A 22,400-nucleotide genomic window follows, 5' to 3' on the forward strand; every position below is an offset into this window, starting at 1 on the left:
GTTCAGAATGCTTTGATATGTTCTCAAGAGTTGTTCAACTTTACCGTAGCTACAACTTTGCTAAATATTGTTAGTGAAAAATTAGGAGACCCTGGAATTTATTCTAAAAAAAGTAAAAACTATTTTTTTCTTCCTATATTTTTTCAACATAAGTGCACGAAAAAGCTTTCTTTTGGAAAAAAATGTTAACAGAATTTATTTGGCGGACTCTTAGCTATATTATTGCCATATATAGTTAAGCCGTATCACAAAGTCTGAATTAGCTGTTAACCAAAAACTGATGACACCTTTTTTAGAGGCCCCACTGTTTTTCAGAAACTTTGGGGGCCCATAAAAAAGGAGTGAGTATTGAACAGTTTTCCGAAGCTTCTGTCTTGAACAGTCAGTCGATGACCCTGTACTGAACAGATGACCGAAGTATCTGTATTGAATAGACGACTTAAGTCTCTGTATTAAACAGTTGGCCGAAGTCTCTGTGTTAAGCAGTTGATCGAAGCCTCTGATATGATCAGACGATCGAAATATCTGTCTTGAATAGACGACTGAAGTAACTGTCTTGAACAGTCGACCGATCTCGTCGAGTTCCGGAATAAAAATGGGTGGACCGATTTGTATCAGTAATATCTAAGTGGTTGGTAAATTCTGCCCCGTATGAACCCTTTCAGTGTGTAAACTTTCGTTAATTACATAAAAAGTATTTTAAACTAAATGAGAATTACTAGGTGAAAATTTAAGCTAATTTAATCATTATGATATAAATGTTTTATTATTAAATTTATTATTTTATATTATGTAGGGGAAAATAGGTAGATACTTATCCACGTTACAATTTGACCTTAGTCCCCATATAAAGTCCCTTTCAAAAATTAATTTTAATGTTCCCATTTATGTAACTTAAAACATACATTAGTATAGTGATAAAATTTGACAAGAAAGTGTTTTATATAAATTTTAATCATTGTACCAAATTTTGTTATGATCGGTTCAAAGTTGCCCCTAGGTCCCATATAAGGCCCCTTAAGAAAATTAGTTTAACTTTAATAATTGACTTAAAAACATGAAATTGTTCCAGCATAAATATTTAAGACATTGTTTGTTCTTAAAATATTGAAAATAGCTGTTAATCATGTCTTTCAGAGGAAAAAATATTGTATTAACCGCTTAATGATTTGTCTAATGAGCAAATATAAAAGTGAAGAATATAGAAATTTAAAAATTTATTGTGGAATATAACTATTTTTTTAAGAAAACCTTATTTCACCTTTAAAAACCACATCATTGTTTTTGGGTAAAAAAATTTTTGAATTTTTTTTTCTTTTTAATTTTTGAACGAATTGTTTTAACATAACTATTTATAATTTTTTTTTATTTTGAAAATAACAGTTGATTATGTCTCTTAAATTCGTTTAGCGAACAAAGAATTATCATATAAAACTCTTAAAATTCAATTTCCTGACATTGACAGCTTCTCAAAACTACAAATCTCAACTTAATATCTTCGAAATTCACAATATGGTGCGGAATTTTGTTGTTGATCGAGCTGCATACTTGGTTTTTTAAATTTCTTTAAATTAATTTTTGTCTTTTTGGCCAGGTTTTATGGTTACTTAATTCCATTTGACTGAGGTTATTATTTAAAAATTTTAACAAATAAATGAACTTAACATGTGGGTGTCCTAAAAGAACGGCAACTAACTTTATATAGATTTCAAAGAGACTCTCTAGTAGCTGATTAATCAACGTATGGCGGTTTATTTATTTGTTAAATGGTTACCTCGTTAGCTACCTAACTAGCTTCTTAAATAAGTCTTACTTAAATCTTACTTTTAAATAAACTTAACGGGAAAGTAAATAACTACGTCCCAAAGTAAAAACATCAAAAAAGCTTAAACTGCCTGCTCCCCAAATTACTTAAAGATACTAAACTGACAATTGATTCTACACTTAATTATTTCCCAATAAGCATTTTCACTGGAATTCAAGTTGAAAGCAAGTGTAATTCAAGCTTTGAATTATAGTCAAGCAATTGAATTACAGTTTATTTCAATAGCAATCTCCATTAAAAAGGAAACATATATTCAAGCCATTTGTTTTTTGTTGGAAAAATATTTAATTTTTTCATAAATAATTTGCATTCAAGTCAAATTCCAGCAAAATGTTCAAGTACTTGAATTTTTGGGGCTATGGTGATGCTTATTGGGTTTGGATGAATTAAGTAAACAATATATTTTTCATTGCAATTTCACTAATACTATAGAATTTATTATAAAACATTTTTCCCTCAACCCCACTGTGCAACATCTGTTTTCCCATAAACACACACACAGACCTATAAACATTTGCACTTATTCATTCTTAACATTCAATTTATGAGTTCGAAACAAATGTTTTTCTATTCTGTGTGCCAAAACAAAAGTCATCATCAATTACGTGCTACAACGTTTTGTAGAAGGAGGATGTTTGATTTTTGCGTGTTTTTATAAAATATAAAACAAAATGAGCAACATTATATAAATAACAAAAAAAAAAAAAACTAAAAATCAAATGTATTTGTGTCTAATCCAAAATAAACTCTTAATTACTTGTTTTTTTTTTCATTTTTATATAAACTGTAATTTAGTAGTAGAGTAAATGAAAGCTACAGATTTACTTACCAAGGATACATTTGTGAGGGTTTCTTTCCAATTTGCAGGCCCTCCTCTTCGAAACGTTGCATTTCACCATTCTTATCATGATTTTTCTTAATCCACCACACGTACGACTGTATGGAGCCATTGGTGATATTAAGTGCCAAAATTCTGGCACCCGTAGTATAATCATCACTTAGTAAGCCTTTGGCCAAAGCATCCGATAAACCTGTAGGTGGATAAGGAGAAAATAAACAACAAATTTTATTGGACAATGGTCAGTTAAGGTGAAAGGAAGGAAATATTTTATTTTGAGTTGAGTAATTAAGTATTTTAAGGGATTTTGTTAGTATTTGGGGTAAATGAATTAATCTTTACAATTTACAGATATGTGGAGGAACAAAAGTGTTCGACAAATTTGTAAAAACTTGTTACATAGATTCTTTATGATCATACAAAATATAAAGTTTCTCAAAAAAAATTCAATCAAAATTTTTTGGAAATAAATCTGGCATTTCTAACTGGCTGGTAGGATTGCACAGATGTGTCTTAGATAGACCTGCCGCATAGGCCATATCTCATGGTGGTCTAAACACCGGATAGAAACAATGCGTATATCAGCGCCATTGAACGCCTTGCCAAAGAACGCTCAATTTGCAAATTCTCGTACAAGATTGCACGGATCATTGCACTAACCCCTTGCTCGAGAGCTTGGGCTATCTAATCCCTGCCATCCATAGCTAGCTAATCAACTAACAAGCCCTGGGCAATTATCAGAACAGCAACATCCTGCCTGGTAATCCAGTCCGATGTATGATCTCTGACTTCAAAAACTCCCGACCGATAAAAGTCAGAGTGTGCCACAATAATACACACTTCAGACCTCGATCAGGAACCAAGCCCAACGATCAGTACATCACGAATGCTACTCTCCCAATACATTTCCTGAGCACAAACTCTAGTTGTTATCTGCTAATTTCAATGGCTCTGTTGTACTCAGCAACAGCACTCAGAAGATTCATTTGGTGTTCCGAAGTTCGTCACTAGCCCAAACATCAGTAGTTTAACCAACGATCTTCTTCCCGCGATTTTGGGTTTAAACCACAGCCACCACGATCGTCACCCGAAGTGACCAACCCAATGATCCTACAGGACCGAAGTCCTGGGGCCAAGGATCCCCGTGGTACTAGATAAGACTCTAGCCAGCTGCGAATTTAAAAGAATTAAATTCTCACCAGGAATGAGATCAGTGGGGCAGAATCGAAATTTTTTGGAAATAAATCTGGCATTTCTAAACGGCTGGTCCGATCGGGATTTAAGTTATTAAAATGGGCCATACAAATGCTCCAGGGACGTCGATACGGGGGCTCAAATTAAGGTAAAATTATTTGTTTCCAATCCGATTTAAAAGATTTTAATATTTTTGAAAAGCGCTCGGCTAGGTCTTCAAAAAACATGCTTGCGTATGCTATTTATCTCTTCAAATTTTCGAGTTATAGGCATTTAAAAATTAAAATTTTAAAATTTGGCCTTACCTTGGCCCGCTCTTTTAAAAATATAGGGCGTAATTTTGGACCGAATGGACTCGAATTGTTTTTGTTAGTTAGACAACTAAATTAGTAATAATATACAAAAGATTTGAGGTCAATATCTATCATGGATTTAAATATTAAAAAAATAGTAGATTTTTGCTGTTTCTTTTGGCGAAAAAGTGACTTAACTCTTTTTTTGTTAAAAAAAAACTTTCTTTACGAACATATAAGCATTTTATGTTTTTCTGTAAGGTATCTTTATGGAGAACATTTTGGTATAAAAAACATGTAAAATTTTTCAAATATGTCGCCCCTACGTCTTTCGGAATTTGACCTATTTTTTATCAGAAATTCAACTTTGCGCCACATGTTCTAAAATCCCAAAGCTCGCATCAGAAAAAAAAAGCAGCTTTGGAAACCATGATGTGTTCCCTATTTATTGCCAAAGTTGTTTTTCCAGCCCCAAAAGAAATGTGGACTCTATGTCCAGAATTGTAAAAATACCATTTTTGGTATTTTTGCTATAATTTTTAGGAATTGCTGGATTTTCTTTGACGTTTTGACAAGGTTTTTTACACTTTGTTAGTTAGCATGACAAATTTAAAAAACGTTGAAAATTTCAATGAGTTTTGTTAATAAATAAAGATTTTATTACATATTACATATTTATTGAGTTTTTAAAACTAAAATTTGTATCAAAATTTTAATAGGATTTCAAATATTATGAACAATTTGATCCACATTTATTCCGAACTATTTTTTTTTGTTAAAATAAGTAAATTTTTAGTTATGCAAAGAGAATTTCAAGTCAATATCTCAATTCGATTCAAAAATATGCCTTTTTAAAACTCCATCCTTCAAACATATTGAATTTTTCATATTTTAATGTGACTAAGTCAGAACCATTGACTTGTTGTTGAAAGACCGAGCGCTTTCCAAAAATATAAAAATCTTTGAAATCGGATGAGAAATAAAACAATGGTACGTGTTTAAAAATTGTATATGTCGAAGGGACCCTACTTTGAGCCCCTATATCGCCACCCCTTTGTGGGGCCCATTTTAATATTTAACTTAAACTCGAAAACTCCTTAGAAAAAAATGTTAAAAACTGCAAAAAAAAAATTTTATTCTGCCCTACTGTGCAAGGTTCATTTAGTCATAGTTATTTCAAGTTATTTTCATTGTTGTTAGAATTTTTTGGAAAAGCTCACATATATTATAAAATTATTATATTTAAGTATCATCAGTTGCATAACAAAATCTTTTTCACTAAAACTCTCACTTACCTCCATGTCTTATAATGCCCACTTCCTGTAAAATGGAAGCAATCAAATCAGCCTTTTGTCTCGAACTATCATAGCGCTCCGAATTGATGGGTACTTGCAAGGGACGATACAACGTTGAAATGCACAAAGTACCCAAGTTTTCAGTGGCAATGTCATGTATGGTTACCAGCGACTGTTCAATGGCATCCTGTTGAAACCAAAAAAAAAAGGAGACAAAAACAATAAATAAATTAAAATGTGTTTTATAAAAGATGAAATTATTTTTTATGGCAGAGTAACTAAACTAAGCCCTTCATCAATTTATTACTTATTTTTGTTGCTGCATAAACTTTCTTTACAGTTTTTTATTACTTTTGGAAAAGGGCCAATATGTTAGTTTAAGTTGTTTTTGTTATTGTTGTTAAAACGCTTTTACAAAACAATTAGTTTAATTGCTGTTTATGATAAATTATACCACTTTATTTGTTTGTGGTAGAGGATGGTGAATTCCACAAGAGTAGCATGAATGAATACTTATGCAACAATAAATTTTTTACACCCTTAAGCTTTTTCTCTCTTTATTATTTATGTACCTACTCACATATACATACATATAGGTTTCCCAGCAGTTCTAGGAGACAGTCTCGAACTAGTGATTTTAGGGTGATAACGTGACTAGTTATTTTAACACGTGCATGACTTAAACAGGGGGTAAATTGAACCTTTTTGATTATAATGAGACTGTCTGATAGCTGGTCCAATGTAGTCAATGTATTGGATTCACGTACTGGTTACATAGCGTCAGTTGCGTTACTAGCTACCTAACTGGTTACTAATTCACCTAAAATAGTCAGCTAAAAAGACATATCATAGACTGTCCTATAAACGATTGCTTGTAAATAAACCTTCCTCCGGCAATTCTCTAAAGTAATGCTTCTGGTGGGTAAAATAACTACTTTCTAAAGTGCAGTCCAAAATAAGCGTTTAAAGTGACTCAACTATAGGTTACTAAGAGACCCTAAAGTGATTATTGTCTTCACGCTATGTTACATGGAATATCTTTCTACTTAAGCAAAAATAAAAATAAACTGTATGAGAATTATATCAATACAATTTGTATAAAAGCAGTTTGTACGAATTACTCACAAATTGTTTAAAGCGACTACACTCTAAATTACATAGAGACACTTAAGTGGCAATTGAATTCACGATAGATTACCTGGAATGTATAAAGTAACCAATTAACTTCTCTCTGCACTACAAAGAGCACATACATGAAAAAGGACCGAAAATATATAATGGAGTTAGCCAAGTGATAAGACATTAGTTACAATTATTGTCTATAAGGGATACATTGACTACTTGATTAACTGCTGGGAAGAAGTGTGTGTTTTATTTATGATAGACGACAGACAACTAAAAAGCCCAAGTGTTGATGTACTTAAGAGCGTCGTGTATATTTTATAGGTTTTTTTTCTATTATTTCTATTTGTTTCTCATTCATGTTGTTTTGAACGTTTTTTTTTTCTAGTAATTCTATTTTTTTTTGTTTTGTTTCATCTGTTTTAATCCCGCCATTTGACCTTTTAATTACTAGTCGTTTTAATTTTTTTTCACATATAATTCTCAGTATTGGCGGGATTAAGTTTAATGAACTGTTATTGACACACATACGTTTATAGTAAATAATGTGTATCACTTTTTATTCGATTTTAATTATAATTAGTTAACATTTATAATGTTTGCTGAAAAAAGAAAACAGATGAGTAGCTGTAAAGGGGCATACTAATCAGGGATTAGGGTCATGTTAAGGTATCAGCTTATATTCAAATATATATTTCTTCTCGAATCTAAGTTTTTAATCGAATCACATATTTTGCAAAGCCAATTGGATGTATATTAACAACGCACAGTGGTATAGAACAAAAGAGGGAAATAAATCTGTAACTTCTAAACGGTTTGAATTTGGACCTCAAGGACCCACTAGAAAGACGGTCAGGGGTCCCCAAAGTAAGATACCTCGGGTATGTTAAATTTTTAAATCGATCCTATTTCTTCATTTGTGTTCGGATTTCAAAAAAAATGCACATTTATATATATAATCTCCACATGGAGCACTACAATTATCTCTTATATCTTAGGAGATATTCGCATTTGAAAATTTAATTTTCAAAATTTTTACCCACCCTACTCCAGTTCAAATTTTCCCGATTTCATGTTTCCTTTCTTGGACTAACAAAAATTTTTTTTCATTTAAAATATTTCATTTTTATACCCTTCACCTTCGTGAGAAGGGTATATATAAGTTTGTCATTCCGTTTGTAATTTCTACATTTTTCATTTCCGACCCTATAAAGTATACAGTACCCCAAGAAAGTCTACATACAGGAAAAATTATTATGTTACTTTAATTTAAAGCAGTTTTTTTAGTTTTTTTTTTATGAGATATATAATCATAAATGTCTTATGTCGATTTTAGCAAAAAAATTCAAATAACGCCCAAAAGTTCACCGTTATTAGAGTTATTGATTCGGAGTAAAATAACGTAAAATTTATTCTCGGTCACTCCTACTTTTGGGTGGGCGGGACTATTAAGTTTCATAATATTTTGAACATTAAAGCCAAAAAAACCAAAAATTTCGTTATTTGACTCAGAATCAAAAAATTTAATAACGGTGAAATTTTGGAAGTGATAGGAAATGTAGCTAAACCCGACTTAAGTGATGTTGTTTTAATTTATTTTTTTAACAAATATATTTCACTACTTTTAACTTACAAATACAGCTTTCAACGAAAGAAATTTAATTTGAATTCCTGTATGTAGCCTTTATTGGGCTACTGTATATATTCTGGATCCTTATAGATAGCGGAGTCGATTAAGCCATGTCCGTCTGTCTGTCTGTCAATTTTCTGAAGATATCTTCTTGATCCAAATCTTCAATAATTCTGTCAGACATGCTTTCGAAAAGTTTGCTATTTAAAATCAGCAAAATCGGTCCATAAATAACGGAGATATGAGCAAAAAAACCGGGACAACCTCGATTTTTGACCTATTTTTGATCTATATCTAGATTACTAAGTCATTAATATAGACAATATGGATATCTAATGATAGATATTTCAAAGTCCATTGAAACGATGTAGATAAGGCTATAGTAAGTTGGACCTACAATGGGTCAAAATCGGGAAAAATATTTTTTAACCCGAATTTTTTTTTCATCAACAAATTTTTTTAAGTCATACATTTTTTTTTAAAAAAAAAAAAATTTAAAAACTAAAAAAAAAAAATTTTTTAAAAAAAAATTTTTAAAAAAAATTTAAAAAAAAAAATTTGGAAAAACATTTTAAAAAAAAAATTAATTTTGTTTACCTAAAAATATTTAAACAAATTTATTTTAAAGTATAATTTGGTGAAGGGTATATAAGATTCGGCACAGCCCAATATAGCTCTCTTACTTGTTTATATAAAATTCAACTTTAGGGCAAAAATTCTCAAATCACTATATCGTCCCCTTAATAAAACAATAGTGTATAATTTTTTTGCCATTTCGAAATAATCGAGTTTAAAATGTTTGTGTTAGTAGACATCTAGAAAAAATGTAATATTTCATTTGATCTATTGACCCACTTTTTGGAAGTAGAATTTCACCAAATTTTCACCACATACACGCAGAGAAAAAATATAATTGGGCATGGTTACTGTAACCATTTATATAGTGTTACAAGATTTTTAACAATATTATAGTCACAGTAACCATTTACATGATTGTGGTAACCATAATATGGTTAATTTACGATTCACATGATTGTATCAACCATATATATGGTTACAGTAAACAAATATATGTTTGTGGCAACCATATTTATGATGAATTATTTTATCATAATATGTTGTTCTCAGATTATGATAAGCCTTAAGCCGAGAGCACCATAATATGATAAGTCCTTCATCATATAAATGGTTGTCACAAACATATATTTGTTTACTGTAACCATATATATGGTTGATACAATCATGTGAATCGTAAATTAACCATATTATGGTTACCACAATCATGTAAATGGTTACTGTGACTATAATATTGTTAAAAAACTTGTAACAATATTGAAATGGTTACAGTAACCATGCCCAACTATATTTTTTCTCTGCGTGTATAGAATCAGTTATGTAGATTCTTATTATGCAATAAAAAAATAATGGTGTATATGCTTATACACCATTGTTTTATTGAGGGGACGATATGTTTATCAAAATATAGTAACCCATTTTGTCTGTTTTTCAGAAATATTTATAACTTTTGACAATTAAGAAATTCATGGAAAAATGTGACAAAAATTTATTTTTATTGAGTTTTGCAAAGTACAAATTTTTCAAATTGAAATTAAATTTTTATTTATGAATATTTTTTAATGAAATTTTACAGTTATATATATTATTCTATTGAAAATGGAAAAAATATATATTTGTTAACAGGAATCCCGCAATTTCCAAAATTTTTTTTAGTTTTTTGGCGTCGCACAGTGGCTCATTTTCGTTTTTCATCGGCCAAAACTCTGTAACTTTTGAACCGATAGAGATATTTTAGAAATTTTTTTTGGTGGACAGATAACTTCTTGAATTTTTCTCCAGTTTTAATTTCATTAAAATCGGTTCAGCAGTTGTTGCGCAATTTAAGGTTAAAGTTGAGCTTTTAATTTTTTATAGCATTTAGTATGAAAATGCAAATTTTTTGTTTTTTGAATCAGCTATACTTATTAAAAAAGTTATCAGCAGTTAAAAACAAGTAAGGAAGTATGTTCCGCCAAGCTCGACTATATAATACCCTACACTATAATTTATTTTCATGAATGATTTTCGGAAGCGGGTCTTATATGGGAGCTATGACTAATCATGGACCGATCGTCATGAAATTAGGTCGTGTGATTTATGTCTATATGGAAGTTATTTCTATTTTTTGTGTTTATACCAAAATTTTTAAGAGATTTATGCTCGTTAAAGTGATTTTCGGAAGTGGGTCTTATATGGGAGCTATAACTAATAATGGACCGATCGCCATGAAATTAGGTGACATTAATTCAATTTATATAAAACTTATTTGGAGCAAAATTTGTGTAGATACATATATAAATTAACCATTTACGACTGATAAAGTATAACTTCGGGAGAACATTTGTATGGGTGCTAGATGAAATAGTGGACCGATTTCAGTAATTTGCAATAGACTTCGTCCTCGGGCCGAAAAAAAATTATGTACCAAATTTTATCGCAATATCTTCAAAATTGCGACTTGTACTTTGCGCCAGTCATATGAACAAATAAAATAAAAATAGAACAAAAATTTGGGAGTTATTTCATTCAAATGAAAAAAGTGTTCAACAAACAGGTCAAAACAGGTCAACAGGTATATATAGGCTTAAAGAGGACACTTTGGACTTTCTCCTGGTTGTAAAATTTGTTAAACCCCTTTTGACCCTAAGCACTTTTACTCCACTGAAATTCAAATTTGGCTAAAATATAGTATCTGAGAAAAAAAATTAATAACACATCGGGTATAAACGGTACAATGACAAATCATATCAGCTCTTAAAGACTATTATCCTACCAACATAACAAAAGAAAAATCATCCAATTATCTATAATAGTTTGCGAGTAATGATAATTTACTTCTGATCAAATTTACAAAAATCACATTTTTATAAAATGACATAAAATATTTGACTTTAACAGCATGCCAAGCACACAATTGACAATATTTTTATCTAATTTTTTGGCTACCTTAGTTTCAATGTGAATGGCATTAAAATTTTTGAAATCGGAGTTAACAAAAAGTTGGACTTTTGGCCGATGAAATTGAGATATGAACCACCGTGCGTCGGGGTTTTTGGAAATCTTTACAAAATAATAAAGAACATATTGGGTCATTTAAAATAAGTTACTATATTATGATATCGACTACGCGATTTGAGAATTTTTGCACTAAAGTTGAATTTTACATGGAAACTAGGCGTCTTTTAGATGGACCTGATGGGTATCAAACATTTTAAATTTTTTTTCATTTGAAATATTTGGTGGTAGATTTTTTTTTAGATAACTTAAGAAGAAAAGCAGTACTTGTTTTCCAAAAAATTCAAATGCATACAACTTTGAACTCGGTCAGTATTTTTAAACAATTATTTTTTATTTGACACATACATTTGTTGTTAGTCCAATAAAGGAAAAGTGGAGAAAATGTGGAAATTTTTGGACACGCTGTTATCAAAAAAAAAACTGGAGTAGGATGGGTAAAAATTTTGAAAATTTAATTTTCAAATGCGAAAAATTTAACAAACCCGAGGTGTCTTACTTTTGGAGACCATGACGGCACCCCTGGTTAGCCCATGAGGTCCAAATTCAAAACTTAAACTGGACAACACTTCCTCTTTTCGGATGTGAAATTTCATTCAAACCGGACTAACGATTTAAAAGTTACATATTTATTTCCCACTGTATCACTGTGGTTCCAAATCAAAATCTAGGTGGACAAAATTATTTGGCGCTCTTTTTATATAGATAGAATAGAATCCGATTTCAAAAAAAATGTTTAAAAGATCCATATAAACTTTTTTTCAAGTTACAGTAGGGTCTAGATATACATATAAAAAAACATTAATAAACAAGTAAGAGAGCTATATTCGGCTGTGCCGAATCTTATATACCCTTCACAAAATTATACTTAAAAATATTTTTTTTTTAATATTTTTATTTAAAAAAAATCAAAATTTTTTTTTCCAAATTGTTTTTTAATTTTTTTTTAAAAAAGTTTTTTCAAAATTTTTTTTTTTTTAATTTTTTTAATTATTTTTTTTGGAAAAAGAATTTATGAAAAAAAAAAAAATTTTTTATGAAAAAAAAATTCGGGTTAAAAAATATTTTTTTCCGATTTTGACCCATTGTATGTCCAACTTACTATGGTCTTATATACGTCGTTGTAAAGGTCTTTCAAATATCTATCATTAGATATCCATATTGTCTATATTAATGACTTAGTAATCCAGATTAGGTCAAAATCAGAAAACTTATATATACCCTTGCCACTCATGGTGAAGGGTATACAAATTAAAAAAAATACGTTTTCATGTCTTTCTGAAACTAAATTATTAAAAAGATCTGTATTTACTATATTTAAAGTTACAATAGGGTCTAGATATATAAAAATCAATAATAAAGAAATATTTCTAAAAATTCCATTCCGTAAAAATTAAAAAAAAGTATTTCGGAGGGTGGCAAAAATTTTTTTACAAAGACATTCCCCAGAAGTTTCTTTTAATGCTGTATATAGTCATTGGACTGCTTTAGTAAAGCAGTAAAATATTAAAAAAAAAATAACGAAAATATGATTCAAAATTTGTTGAACTTCTGGCGCATCTGTCGAGAAAACGAAATGTCCAATTGAAAACTCCATTTGTATTGGAGGAGAGCAGATTGTCAGCTTCCGAAAAAACTTAGTTTTTCCAAATTCTGAAGATACCGATTTTCATAATTTTGTCCACCTAGATTTTGATTTGGAACCACAGTGTGTATGTCGCTTACGATAAAATTCCTTTTGATATTTTGAGAAATCTAAAATATCAGTTGGTCCATAAATCTCTAATTTCAGTATTAAAAAATATGATTTCGGGCATTTGGCCGCTGCGGCTTCAATTTTCACACACCCTTCGCAGCAAATCAGGCTGTATTTCAGAAATAACGCACGGAACATTCGCTTACAGTGCTCAGAAAAAATAATGTAAATATGTTATTAATACATCAATATATCCGCTATAGTCCAGCTTCGGTTGCTATTTAAAATCGGCCTACAACTAGCTGAGATATGAGCAAAAAACCGCGACTACCTCGATTATCTATTTTATATCTGGATTGCTGGATTCACAAAATAGACTTGTGCTTAAAAGTTCAATTCAATGGCTCCTTTTAATGCATAGTTTCAAAATTAAATAGGTAGCTCTTCTAGTTCAATCGCTCTTTTTGACTTTTGAACTACATATTATATTTATACTGTTAGAATTCGTATAAAAATAAGCTGGAAAAACAACGAGATCACTCTTTTAGTTCAGAGTTAAAAACTGAACAAAATGAGCAAACGATTTGAACTAGTTCTTTTAGTTCCAAAAATTGAACCATTCAATTGAACTAGTTCTTTCATGAACTACCTAAGTCTTCTAGTATATAAGATTGTGCCGAATCTAAGAATATCGCTCATACTTGCTTTTACAAACATTGTGTTAAATATTTATCTTAAAGTTAATGTACTTTGGTGAAGGGTACTACTTGTCCCGAATTGGTCAATTTTTATTTTTAAAGTAAGCAATCATCCATATATATTAAACTAAAGAATGGTACTTAATCAGGAGCTCAACTTCAGTAAATTTTAAAACCATAAAAATTCCATATGAAATTTCCAAAAACACAGTGTTTAGTGAAAACCTAAAAGTGTTTAGTGAATGCATCTGTAGTATTAAAAAAAAAATACAAAATTTATAAATTTTCCACACATTTTTATATCATTTTTCCAAAGTGATTTACATAATAAACAGCAAATACTTAAATTATTTGTTTGGTAAGAGTATTTATCCTGGTACTTACCCTGTTTATTATGTTGCCATCACCGATTCTTAAAATGTTATTTAATGTTGAACTGGATGTGGAGCTAATGGCTGATGGGATTGTGGCTACTGCTGATGAGGCTGCCACAGCTCCAGCTGCTGATGATGCTGTTGCAGCTAAAGCAGCGGAGGAATTGGCAACATAATGTGCTGTTGCATATTCAACTTGCAATTGAACTGCTGCTAATAGGATTATAAAAATTAAATGCCAACAAAACATGTTTAAATGTTGTTTTTAATGAAAACACTTCTGACAGCAATGACGTTTGTGTTGATGACGTTGTTAAGGATGATGTACTAGCTGTTGCTGCTTTTGTTGTTCGAAATAATGAGTCCAACAATGGCAAAGTGGAGTTAATATAATTCCGTTTATTATTCGATTTAATAAAATTGTGGCAAGAACTTGTTGCTGTTTGCCACGTAATACAAGTGGTATTTGAAGGAGACGAAGCAGAAGAAGAAGAATTATTTAAACATGAACTGTTATGGCAAACTGTTGAATTTCCTGTTGTTATTGTTGCCTCAGTTGTAGTAGTAGTTTTTGTTGTTTGTCTTAACTTCCGTTGTGCTAAGTTGAAAGTATTTTTATTTTTGTTGCTTTCGTTTTTGTTATTATTATGCTTATTGTTGTTATTATTAATGGTGTTGTAGACGTTTGTTTTTGTTGTTGTTGTTGTTGTGTTGGCATTATTCAGGCTTATGGTAGCCATATTGTAAGCAAGCATTTCATTGTTGTTGTTATTATTCATATGGGTAGTAAGTAGTAGTAGTTGTATTTTGTTGTTGTTGTTGCTGTTACTTTTGCTGTTCCTGTCACTGCTGTAAATCTTACTGAAATTAAACGAAAATAAATGGGGGAAAATTTATTTTATTTTATTTGCCAGTGAAAAATGAAATTTAATTGCAAGAGTGTTGACATTAACAGGTCTGTATACATTCATAGTAATTTATCGTAATTGTAATGAAATAAAAATAACTTACAGCAAGAATTATTAGCTTATAAATTAAACAAAAAAATCTAGACAAGATTTTGTTTTATTTTTAGAAAAATATACAAAAAAACGGATTAAATTTTTCTCTAAATTGGCCATTTTTTACAAAATGTTCAAATTTATTTTAGAAAACTGATTTCTTAATAAAACTTAACATTTTTTTAACTCCATTTTAAAACATGTTAAGTCGATTTACTTTGTTTTAATATTTAATTAATTGATAGTAATTGCACTGGCCAATCAAAAGTTATTAAATTTTGTTTCTAAATTGCATTTTTATAATTTTCTTTAAATATTTAGTGAATTAAAAATTCGGCTTTTAGTGAAAAATCTTTATTTTGTGAAAAATTAAGGTTCTATTTGTATACACTTCTCCAACATTTTTTTTAAACGAATTTTTTTACTCCAAAATTTATTTTTCATCGAACACTTTTTCACCCAATTTTTATACCCTTCACCTTCGTGAGAAAGGTATACTATATAAGATTGTCATTCCGTTTGTTATTTCCACAATATAATTTTCCTACCCTATAAAGTATATATATTCTGGATCCTTATAGATAGCGGAGTCGATTAAGCCATGTCCGCATGTCTGCCTGTCTATCTGTCTGTCTGTCCGTCTGTCTGTTGAAATCAATTTTATGAAGACCCCAGATATCTTCGGGAACCAAATTTTCAATAATTCTGTCAGCCATGCTTACAAGAAGTTTCCTATTTAAAATGAGCAAAATCGGTCCACAAATGGCTGAGATATGAGGAAAAAACCAGAACAACCTCGATTTTTGACCTATATATGGATTACTAATTCATTAATATAGACAATATGGATATCTAATGATAGATATTTCAAAGACCTTTGCAACGACGTATATAAGAATCGGAAAAAATATGTTTTAATACGAATTTTTTTCAACAAAAAAAAAATTTTGAAAAACAAAAAATTTATTTTTTTTTAATTTGAAACATTTAGGGCCATTATTACAACTTGCCGTTATAGTTAAAGGTAACTTTAAGCTATAGAAAATGTACCTTAAAGGTAACTTTAACTATAACGGCAAGTTGTAATAATGGCCCTTAAAATAACAATTCGAAAAAAAAAATTTGTCCAAAAAATTAAAAAAACAACTTTGGAAAAAAAAAATTTGGTTTACCTAAAAATATTTAAAATTTGTATTTTGAAGTATAATTTGGTGAAGGGTATATAAGATTCGGCACAGCCGAATATAGCTCTCTTACTAAAGAAATAACTTTTTTGCATTTTTATTTTTTGAAAAAATTTTATTTTTTTTTAATTTTTTTTTAAATTAAATTTTTTTTTTTTTTTTAAATTTTAATTTTTTTTTAAATTTAAAAAAAAATAGGTTTGTTTTTTAAAATTTTTTTTTTGGTGAAAAAAAATTCGGTTTAAAAAATATTTTTTACGATTTTGATCGAGGTTGTCCTGGTTTTTTCTCATATCTCATCCATTTGTAGACCGATTTTGCTGATTTTAATTAGCAAACTTCTCGAAAGCAAGTCTAACAGAATTATTGAAGATTTGGATCCCGAAGATATAAGGGGTCTTCAGAAAATTGATTTCAACAGACGGACAGACGATAAAAAGATTGAAATAAATGTGTAATTTCTAAACGGTTAGACCGGTTTGAATAAAATTTCACATGCGCAAAGAAGAAGTGTTGTCGTGTTTATGTTTTGAAAATGTACCTCATGGCCCTACTAGGATCGCGGACAGAGGTCCCTAAATATTTTGTATTCTATTTCTTGGTTTGTGTTCCGATTTCAAACAAATTACATGTATAGAATCTCCTCGTCGTAGATATCAAGTATCTGTTATAGCTTAGGAGATATTCGCATTTTAAAATTAAATTTTCAACACTTTTACCCTTTCTACTCCAGTACTATTTTCTTTGTCAAATAAAAAAGAATTGTTTAAAAAAATGACTGAGTCCAAAGTTATATGTATTTGAATTTAAAAAGGCGATTTTTCGTTACTTTTCTGGGAAAAAAGTATCTTTTTCTTTTTAAGTTAGCTAAAAAATTTCTAAGAAGATGTATAAGGAATTTAATCTTTTTCAAAAGCGCCCTTGTTAGGCCTATTAGGCCCAAATTCAAAACATAAATTCGACAACAATTCCTCTTATGACTAACCGCATAGAAGTTACAGATTTCCTCTTTATTTCCCTCTTTATTTTTCTATGCCATTGTAATTGTGTCATGTTACGTATGATTATTATTAATTAAATTAATATTAATCATACGCATCATATCAATTTTTCATTAATTACATTGCACAGTGAGGCAGAATCATTTAAATCTGGCATTTTTAAACGGCTAGTTCGATCGGGATAAAATTTGACGTGGACGTAGCCAAGGAGTATTCGAGTTTAAGTTATTATAATGGACCCTACAAATGTTCCAGAGGTGGCGCTATGGGAGTATCTTCGACATGAACAAGTTTTGTTCCCATCCGATTTCAAACATTTTCATATTATTGGAAAGCGCTAAGATTTGAAAAAAAACAGGCTTGCGTGTGCTCTTTATCTCTTATAATTTCCGAATTATAGGCATTTCAAAATTGAAATTTTACAATTTTGCCATACCTTGGTCCGCTTTTTTAAAAATATAGTGCGTAATTTTGGACCGAATGGACTCGAATTTATTTTGTTAGTTAGACAACTAAATTACCAATAATGTAAAAAAGGTTTCAGAGCAATATCGATTATGGATCCAAAAATAAACTTAAATCTTTTTTTTTTTATTTTCTTTAAGAACATATAAGAATTTTATAAGGTTCCTCATGTAAACGCTTAAATGCCTCGCAAACTGTGCAATCTGTGCATTTTTACACTCTCGCAAATGAACTGTCAAAAAATGTATGGAAATTCGTTTGCACAACCCCGATAAGTTTGCGCGACAATTTAGACTCGCAAACTTGAATTTATTGTGCATTTGATGAATCAGCTGCTTTTGTTTACTTTTATTAATAAGAAATAAAAATCAAATAAAATATAAAAATGTTGTGCATGTGAAAATTGTGTAACTTTGGAACAGAATGATAGCATTAAATGGCATTGTGTATGAAAACATTAACCAACAGCTAGAATATAAACAAAATCTTGCAAACTCTGTATATCACCGTTTGTGCGAAAGATTTAACTTTCATTCAACATTTTTAAAATTAAAATTTATACAATTTGAAAAATTTGTTAAGGCTTTTGTTGAATTTATTTTTATTTGACATTTATATCAAATAGAGAGAAATTTAATGTATAAACTTGCACAACATTGATAAGGTGGGTTCATGAAACACGTCGCACAAATTTGCACAATTGAACAAATGGCAAACATAAGCGTTTAAATGAGTACCCTTTATATTTTTATATAAGGCTTATTTACGGAGAACATTTTGGTATAAAAAACATGTTCTATTTTTTGAATATGTCTCCCCTAAGCTTTCCGTAATTTGACCTATTATTGTTATCAAAATTCTAACTTTGGTCCATATGTTATAAAATCTCAAAGCTGGGATCAGAAAACAAAAAGCAACTTTGGAAACCCTGATGTGTTCCCTATTTACTCCAAAGTATTTTCCCAGCCCCGAAGGAAATGTGGACCTTATGGACAAAATTGTAAAAAATCAAGTTTTGGGATTTTTGCTCAAATTTTTAGGAATTGTGGGATTCTCTTTGAACTATTTACGTGTTGTTTACACTTTGTTCATTGTGTTAAAGATTAAAGATAAAGAATTTATTACATATTACATATTTATTGAGTTTCTAAAACTAAAATTTGAATAGGATTGCAAATATTAGGAATAATTTGATCCACATTTATTCCGAACTATAATTTTTTGTTTAGATAAGTTAATTTTAAACAAGTAAGAGAGCTATATTCGGCTGTGCCGAAGTTGACTGATTTTCAGTTTTCAAAAAAACAGACTAGTTTTTAAGTAATTTGGTGTTATTTTATGACAAAACAGTTGGACAATTCACAAGGTCTCTTATCATGTCGTATTGTCATAATGTCCTAATATTTCACAATGGTTTAAAAATGTTGTTATTGCATTTCAAGGAAAAAATTTCCTAAAATAATACCACTCTGTATGCTATGTTTATTGTGTTGTCGCAATCAAACAGCAGACACTTGCGCCGAATGCCGAGTTGTGAAATATTAGGTCATTATTATCATAATGACCTAATATTTCATATGACTGATAACAGAGCTTGAGAATTGACCAAATATATTTATAAACAGCCTTACTAGTTACTTACTTTTTTGTTGGAAACACAACAAAAATTAGTTTAAACTATCGTAATATATTTTTTGGGATATTATGACAATATGACCTAATAGCAGACCGTTTGAATCCCCCAAATGTATGTATTATTAGTATAAAAAACAAGTAAGAGTGTTATATAGCTGCTTTACTAATACATGAATATCCCTTTTATCACTGTTCGTATCCTTTTCAAGGAAATCAAAGTTTTTTATTAAAAAGAAATGAAATCAACAGATTTTATTTTTAACACTCAACATTTCACTCTCTTTAAAAAAAAAGTGTAATAAATTATAAATATTTTAATGTGTGTGTAAATATGTTTTTTTTTTTAAGTTTAAATGTGTGTGAAAGTCGTTGTCTGTGTGTGTTTATATTTAAATATTAGTTTTTTTGTGAATTTAAATTGTGTTAAAGCTTTTATCAGGATTAAAAACTTTCTTTTTTATAACAATATATGTAAAAGAATAGAGCACAGTAGGGCAGAATTAAAATAATTGGGAAATCTGTCAATTTTAAATTTCAGAACCCATTTATAATCAAATGGAATTTTTCACAGCAATGTTTAGTCAAAAGGATATCCAAGATAGAAGGTATTTTTCCATCTTCCTGGACCTTGTAACAGATAGATTTGCTACTTTTTTTTGAAATATTCGTAAAGAAAAAACCGAAATCCTTTTAGACTACACCACACTTGTTAAAAGTAGTTGATGAGTTTAAAAGTTCTTTAATCCTGAATATTCTACATTTTAATTAAATAAACTTTAGAATCGATGAATGAATCGATTTTCGGCAACATTAATCGATACATTGATGATTTCTATTTGAAAATATCTAACGTCAAGGCTTGATAGAGAACCCGATATAATAATTAAATAAAATATTAATAAATCTCATGTTATTGTTGAGAGAGATTAAATATTTTTTCCTATTAACCAATCAAAAACCAATTTGTTTCAGAACCTCCCTACTGTACACACTCTAGTGTTTCATACCTACAATTTATTTATGGTTATTAATTTATGAGGTCAAAATGTAAATAAATACTCGTACATCATGTATTTAAATTTAGTGTGAATAAATGAATACATAAATAAATTTTGATGATTATGGACAAAATTGTTACAAAATTCTACAACATAAGACAACTAACTGACAACTAAATATGTTGAGCTGAACTAAAATAAATTGCAAACATTTGTAGCCTTCACCTTTTTTTGTTAAGTGTGTTAAATAAAACCCATTTTATAATAAGTGTTGAAAATATAAATCGTTTTGGGAATATGAAACATTTTAACAAACAGAAAATAACCATATGCATTTAACATTTAAAGCATGTTAAGAAAAAAAAAGCAAAAGCTAGGGGTTGTTTTACTATTTAAATAAATTTTAAAACCTAAAATATGTGTGTCAAGTTTTGACATGATTTGTAGCCAGATTTAATAAGTGAACATAAATCGAATAAATGTTTTAAAACTAAAACTAATACTTAAGATACTCTTGAGTTGTTTAAAGATTGATATTATATAAAATAATTACTAGTAATATTTGGAATTACATATATTGAATTAAATCTGAAGGTATTTTCCTGTGTTAATTTGTTTGTAAGTTCCTTTTACATAATTTTGTTATAATCAGAGCACTTAAATTAATTATTTTCTACTTAATAGAATAGAATGTTAGTATTAGTATGGCGTTAAAACATGCAATAACGTATTAATATAAATTATATTGGAGGCAACCTTAAAATGAACATTGCTCTAATATTTGTCACTAGGGTGTTCCTTATTTCGATCTTTTTTAATTTTCCATACTCCCAAAGTCTATCTGTTTTGTGCATACTTTATTTCAAGTTTCAAGTTATATGTCAAAGTAGCAATATTTTCCAAAAAATTTATAAAAATTAAATGTTGAAAAAAAATCTGAATTAAAATGGTTTCTGTATTTTATTTACCCATAGATGTTTAAATATAAAAAAACATATTTTCTGACATCGATAGCCCATTATTACTTGATAGTTAAAAAAACTTATAATACAAAAATAAAATCCGATTTTTTTTTTCAACATTTTTTTTAATCGAAATTTCTAAAAAATACAATATTGTTTTCGATTCTATTTGTTGTGGAATTTACAATAGTTGGCGAATCTTTTGAACACGGTTTTAGTTTTTAAAAACGTGTATGTCATTGTGAAGGGTATACATCTGTCATTTACTTTCACTAATTTATTGAACATTATAGTGTAAACAACAGAGTGTTTTTTGCTTCGAAGCGTCATATGCGGGAAGTTTAGCCACTGAACACAAAAATCGACTAAGCCAGCCAAAAAAGTTTGAAGACAAGGAATTGGAGCCATTACTCCATAACGATTATGGTCAAACTAGACAAGAGGTGGTAAAGTCATTGGGAAATACTCAAGCAGAAATTTCAAAACAAAACGTTAGCTAGAAGCTGAATTTATTTAAAAGCAGGGATATTGAGTACGATACGATTTGAAGCTGAGAGACATTGCATGTCCAAAATTATGCTTGAACGCTATAAAAGAAAATAATTTTTGCACCGAATCATTACTTGCGATAAAAAATATATCCACTACAATAATCCGAAGCGTAAGAGATCATATGTGAAGTAGGGTTCTATAAGTCGATTGTTCGATTGTTCGAACAATCGACTATTTCCTGAAAAAAGTCGAAATCGACTTTTTGGTCGGAAAAAAGTCGAACAATCGATTATGTTATCTCAAAAGTCGAATAGTCGATAAAAGTACATAAAAGTCAAAAAAAGTAGAATAGTCGATAAAAGTCGACTTTTTAAATTGTTAAAAAAAATATTGCACTTGCATTTTTTGTAGTGTATGCTAATATATGTAAATAATAAATAAATAAATGTTTATAAAATAAAGCTTTTTTTACACAAAATTCTTACAACATTATTCTAACTATTATCGCCTTGATAAATTTAATTTTTATTGCTAAACATTACAAAAGGCGCATCAATAAATGTAGAAACCATGTATTTTTTACAAGAAATGGTAAAAAGTAGAAAAAAGTCGATTAACTAAAAAG

General features: G+C 29.4%; 1 protein-coding gene across 1 annotated transcript in view; it reads right to left on the reverse strand.

Moving 5' to 3' along the window:
* The window catches only part of LOC135952195 (probable G-protein coupled receptor CG31760), a 35,729-nt gene extending 20,835 nt beyond the window's left edge, over positions 1–14,894 (reverse strand). Inside the window, exons 1-3 of the mRNA XM_065502035.1 lie at positions 14,048–14,894; positions 5,446–5,632; positions 2,655–2,856 (exon numbers count right to left, since the gene is read on the reverse strand). Coding sequence (XP_065358107.1) covers positions 2,655–2,856; positions 5,446–5,632; positions 14,048–14,287 — 629 coding nt within the window. The 5' untranslated portion in view covers positions 14,288–14,894. The remainder of the gene's footprint in view (positions 1–2,654; positions 2,857–5,445; positions 5,633–14,047) is intronic.
* Positions 14,895–22,400: the final 7,506 nt, after the last annotated feature.

This window comes from Calliphora vicina, chromosome 2 (genome assembly GCF_958450345.1).
Source record: "Calliphora vicina chromosome 2, idCalVici1.1, whole genome shotgun sequence".
Classification (NCBI taxonomy): Eukaryota; Metazoa; Arthropoda; class Insecta; order Diptera; family Calliphoridae; genus Calliphora; species Calliphora vicina.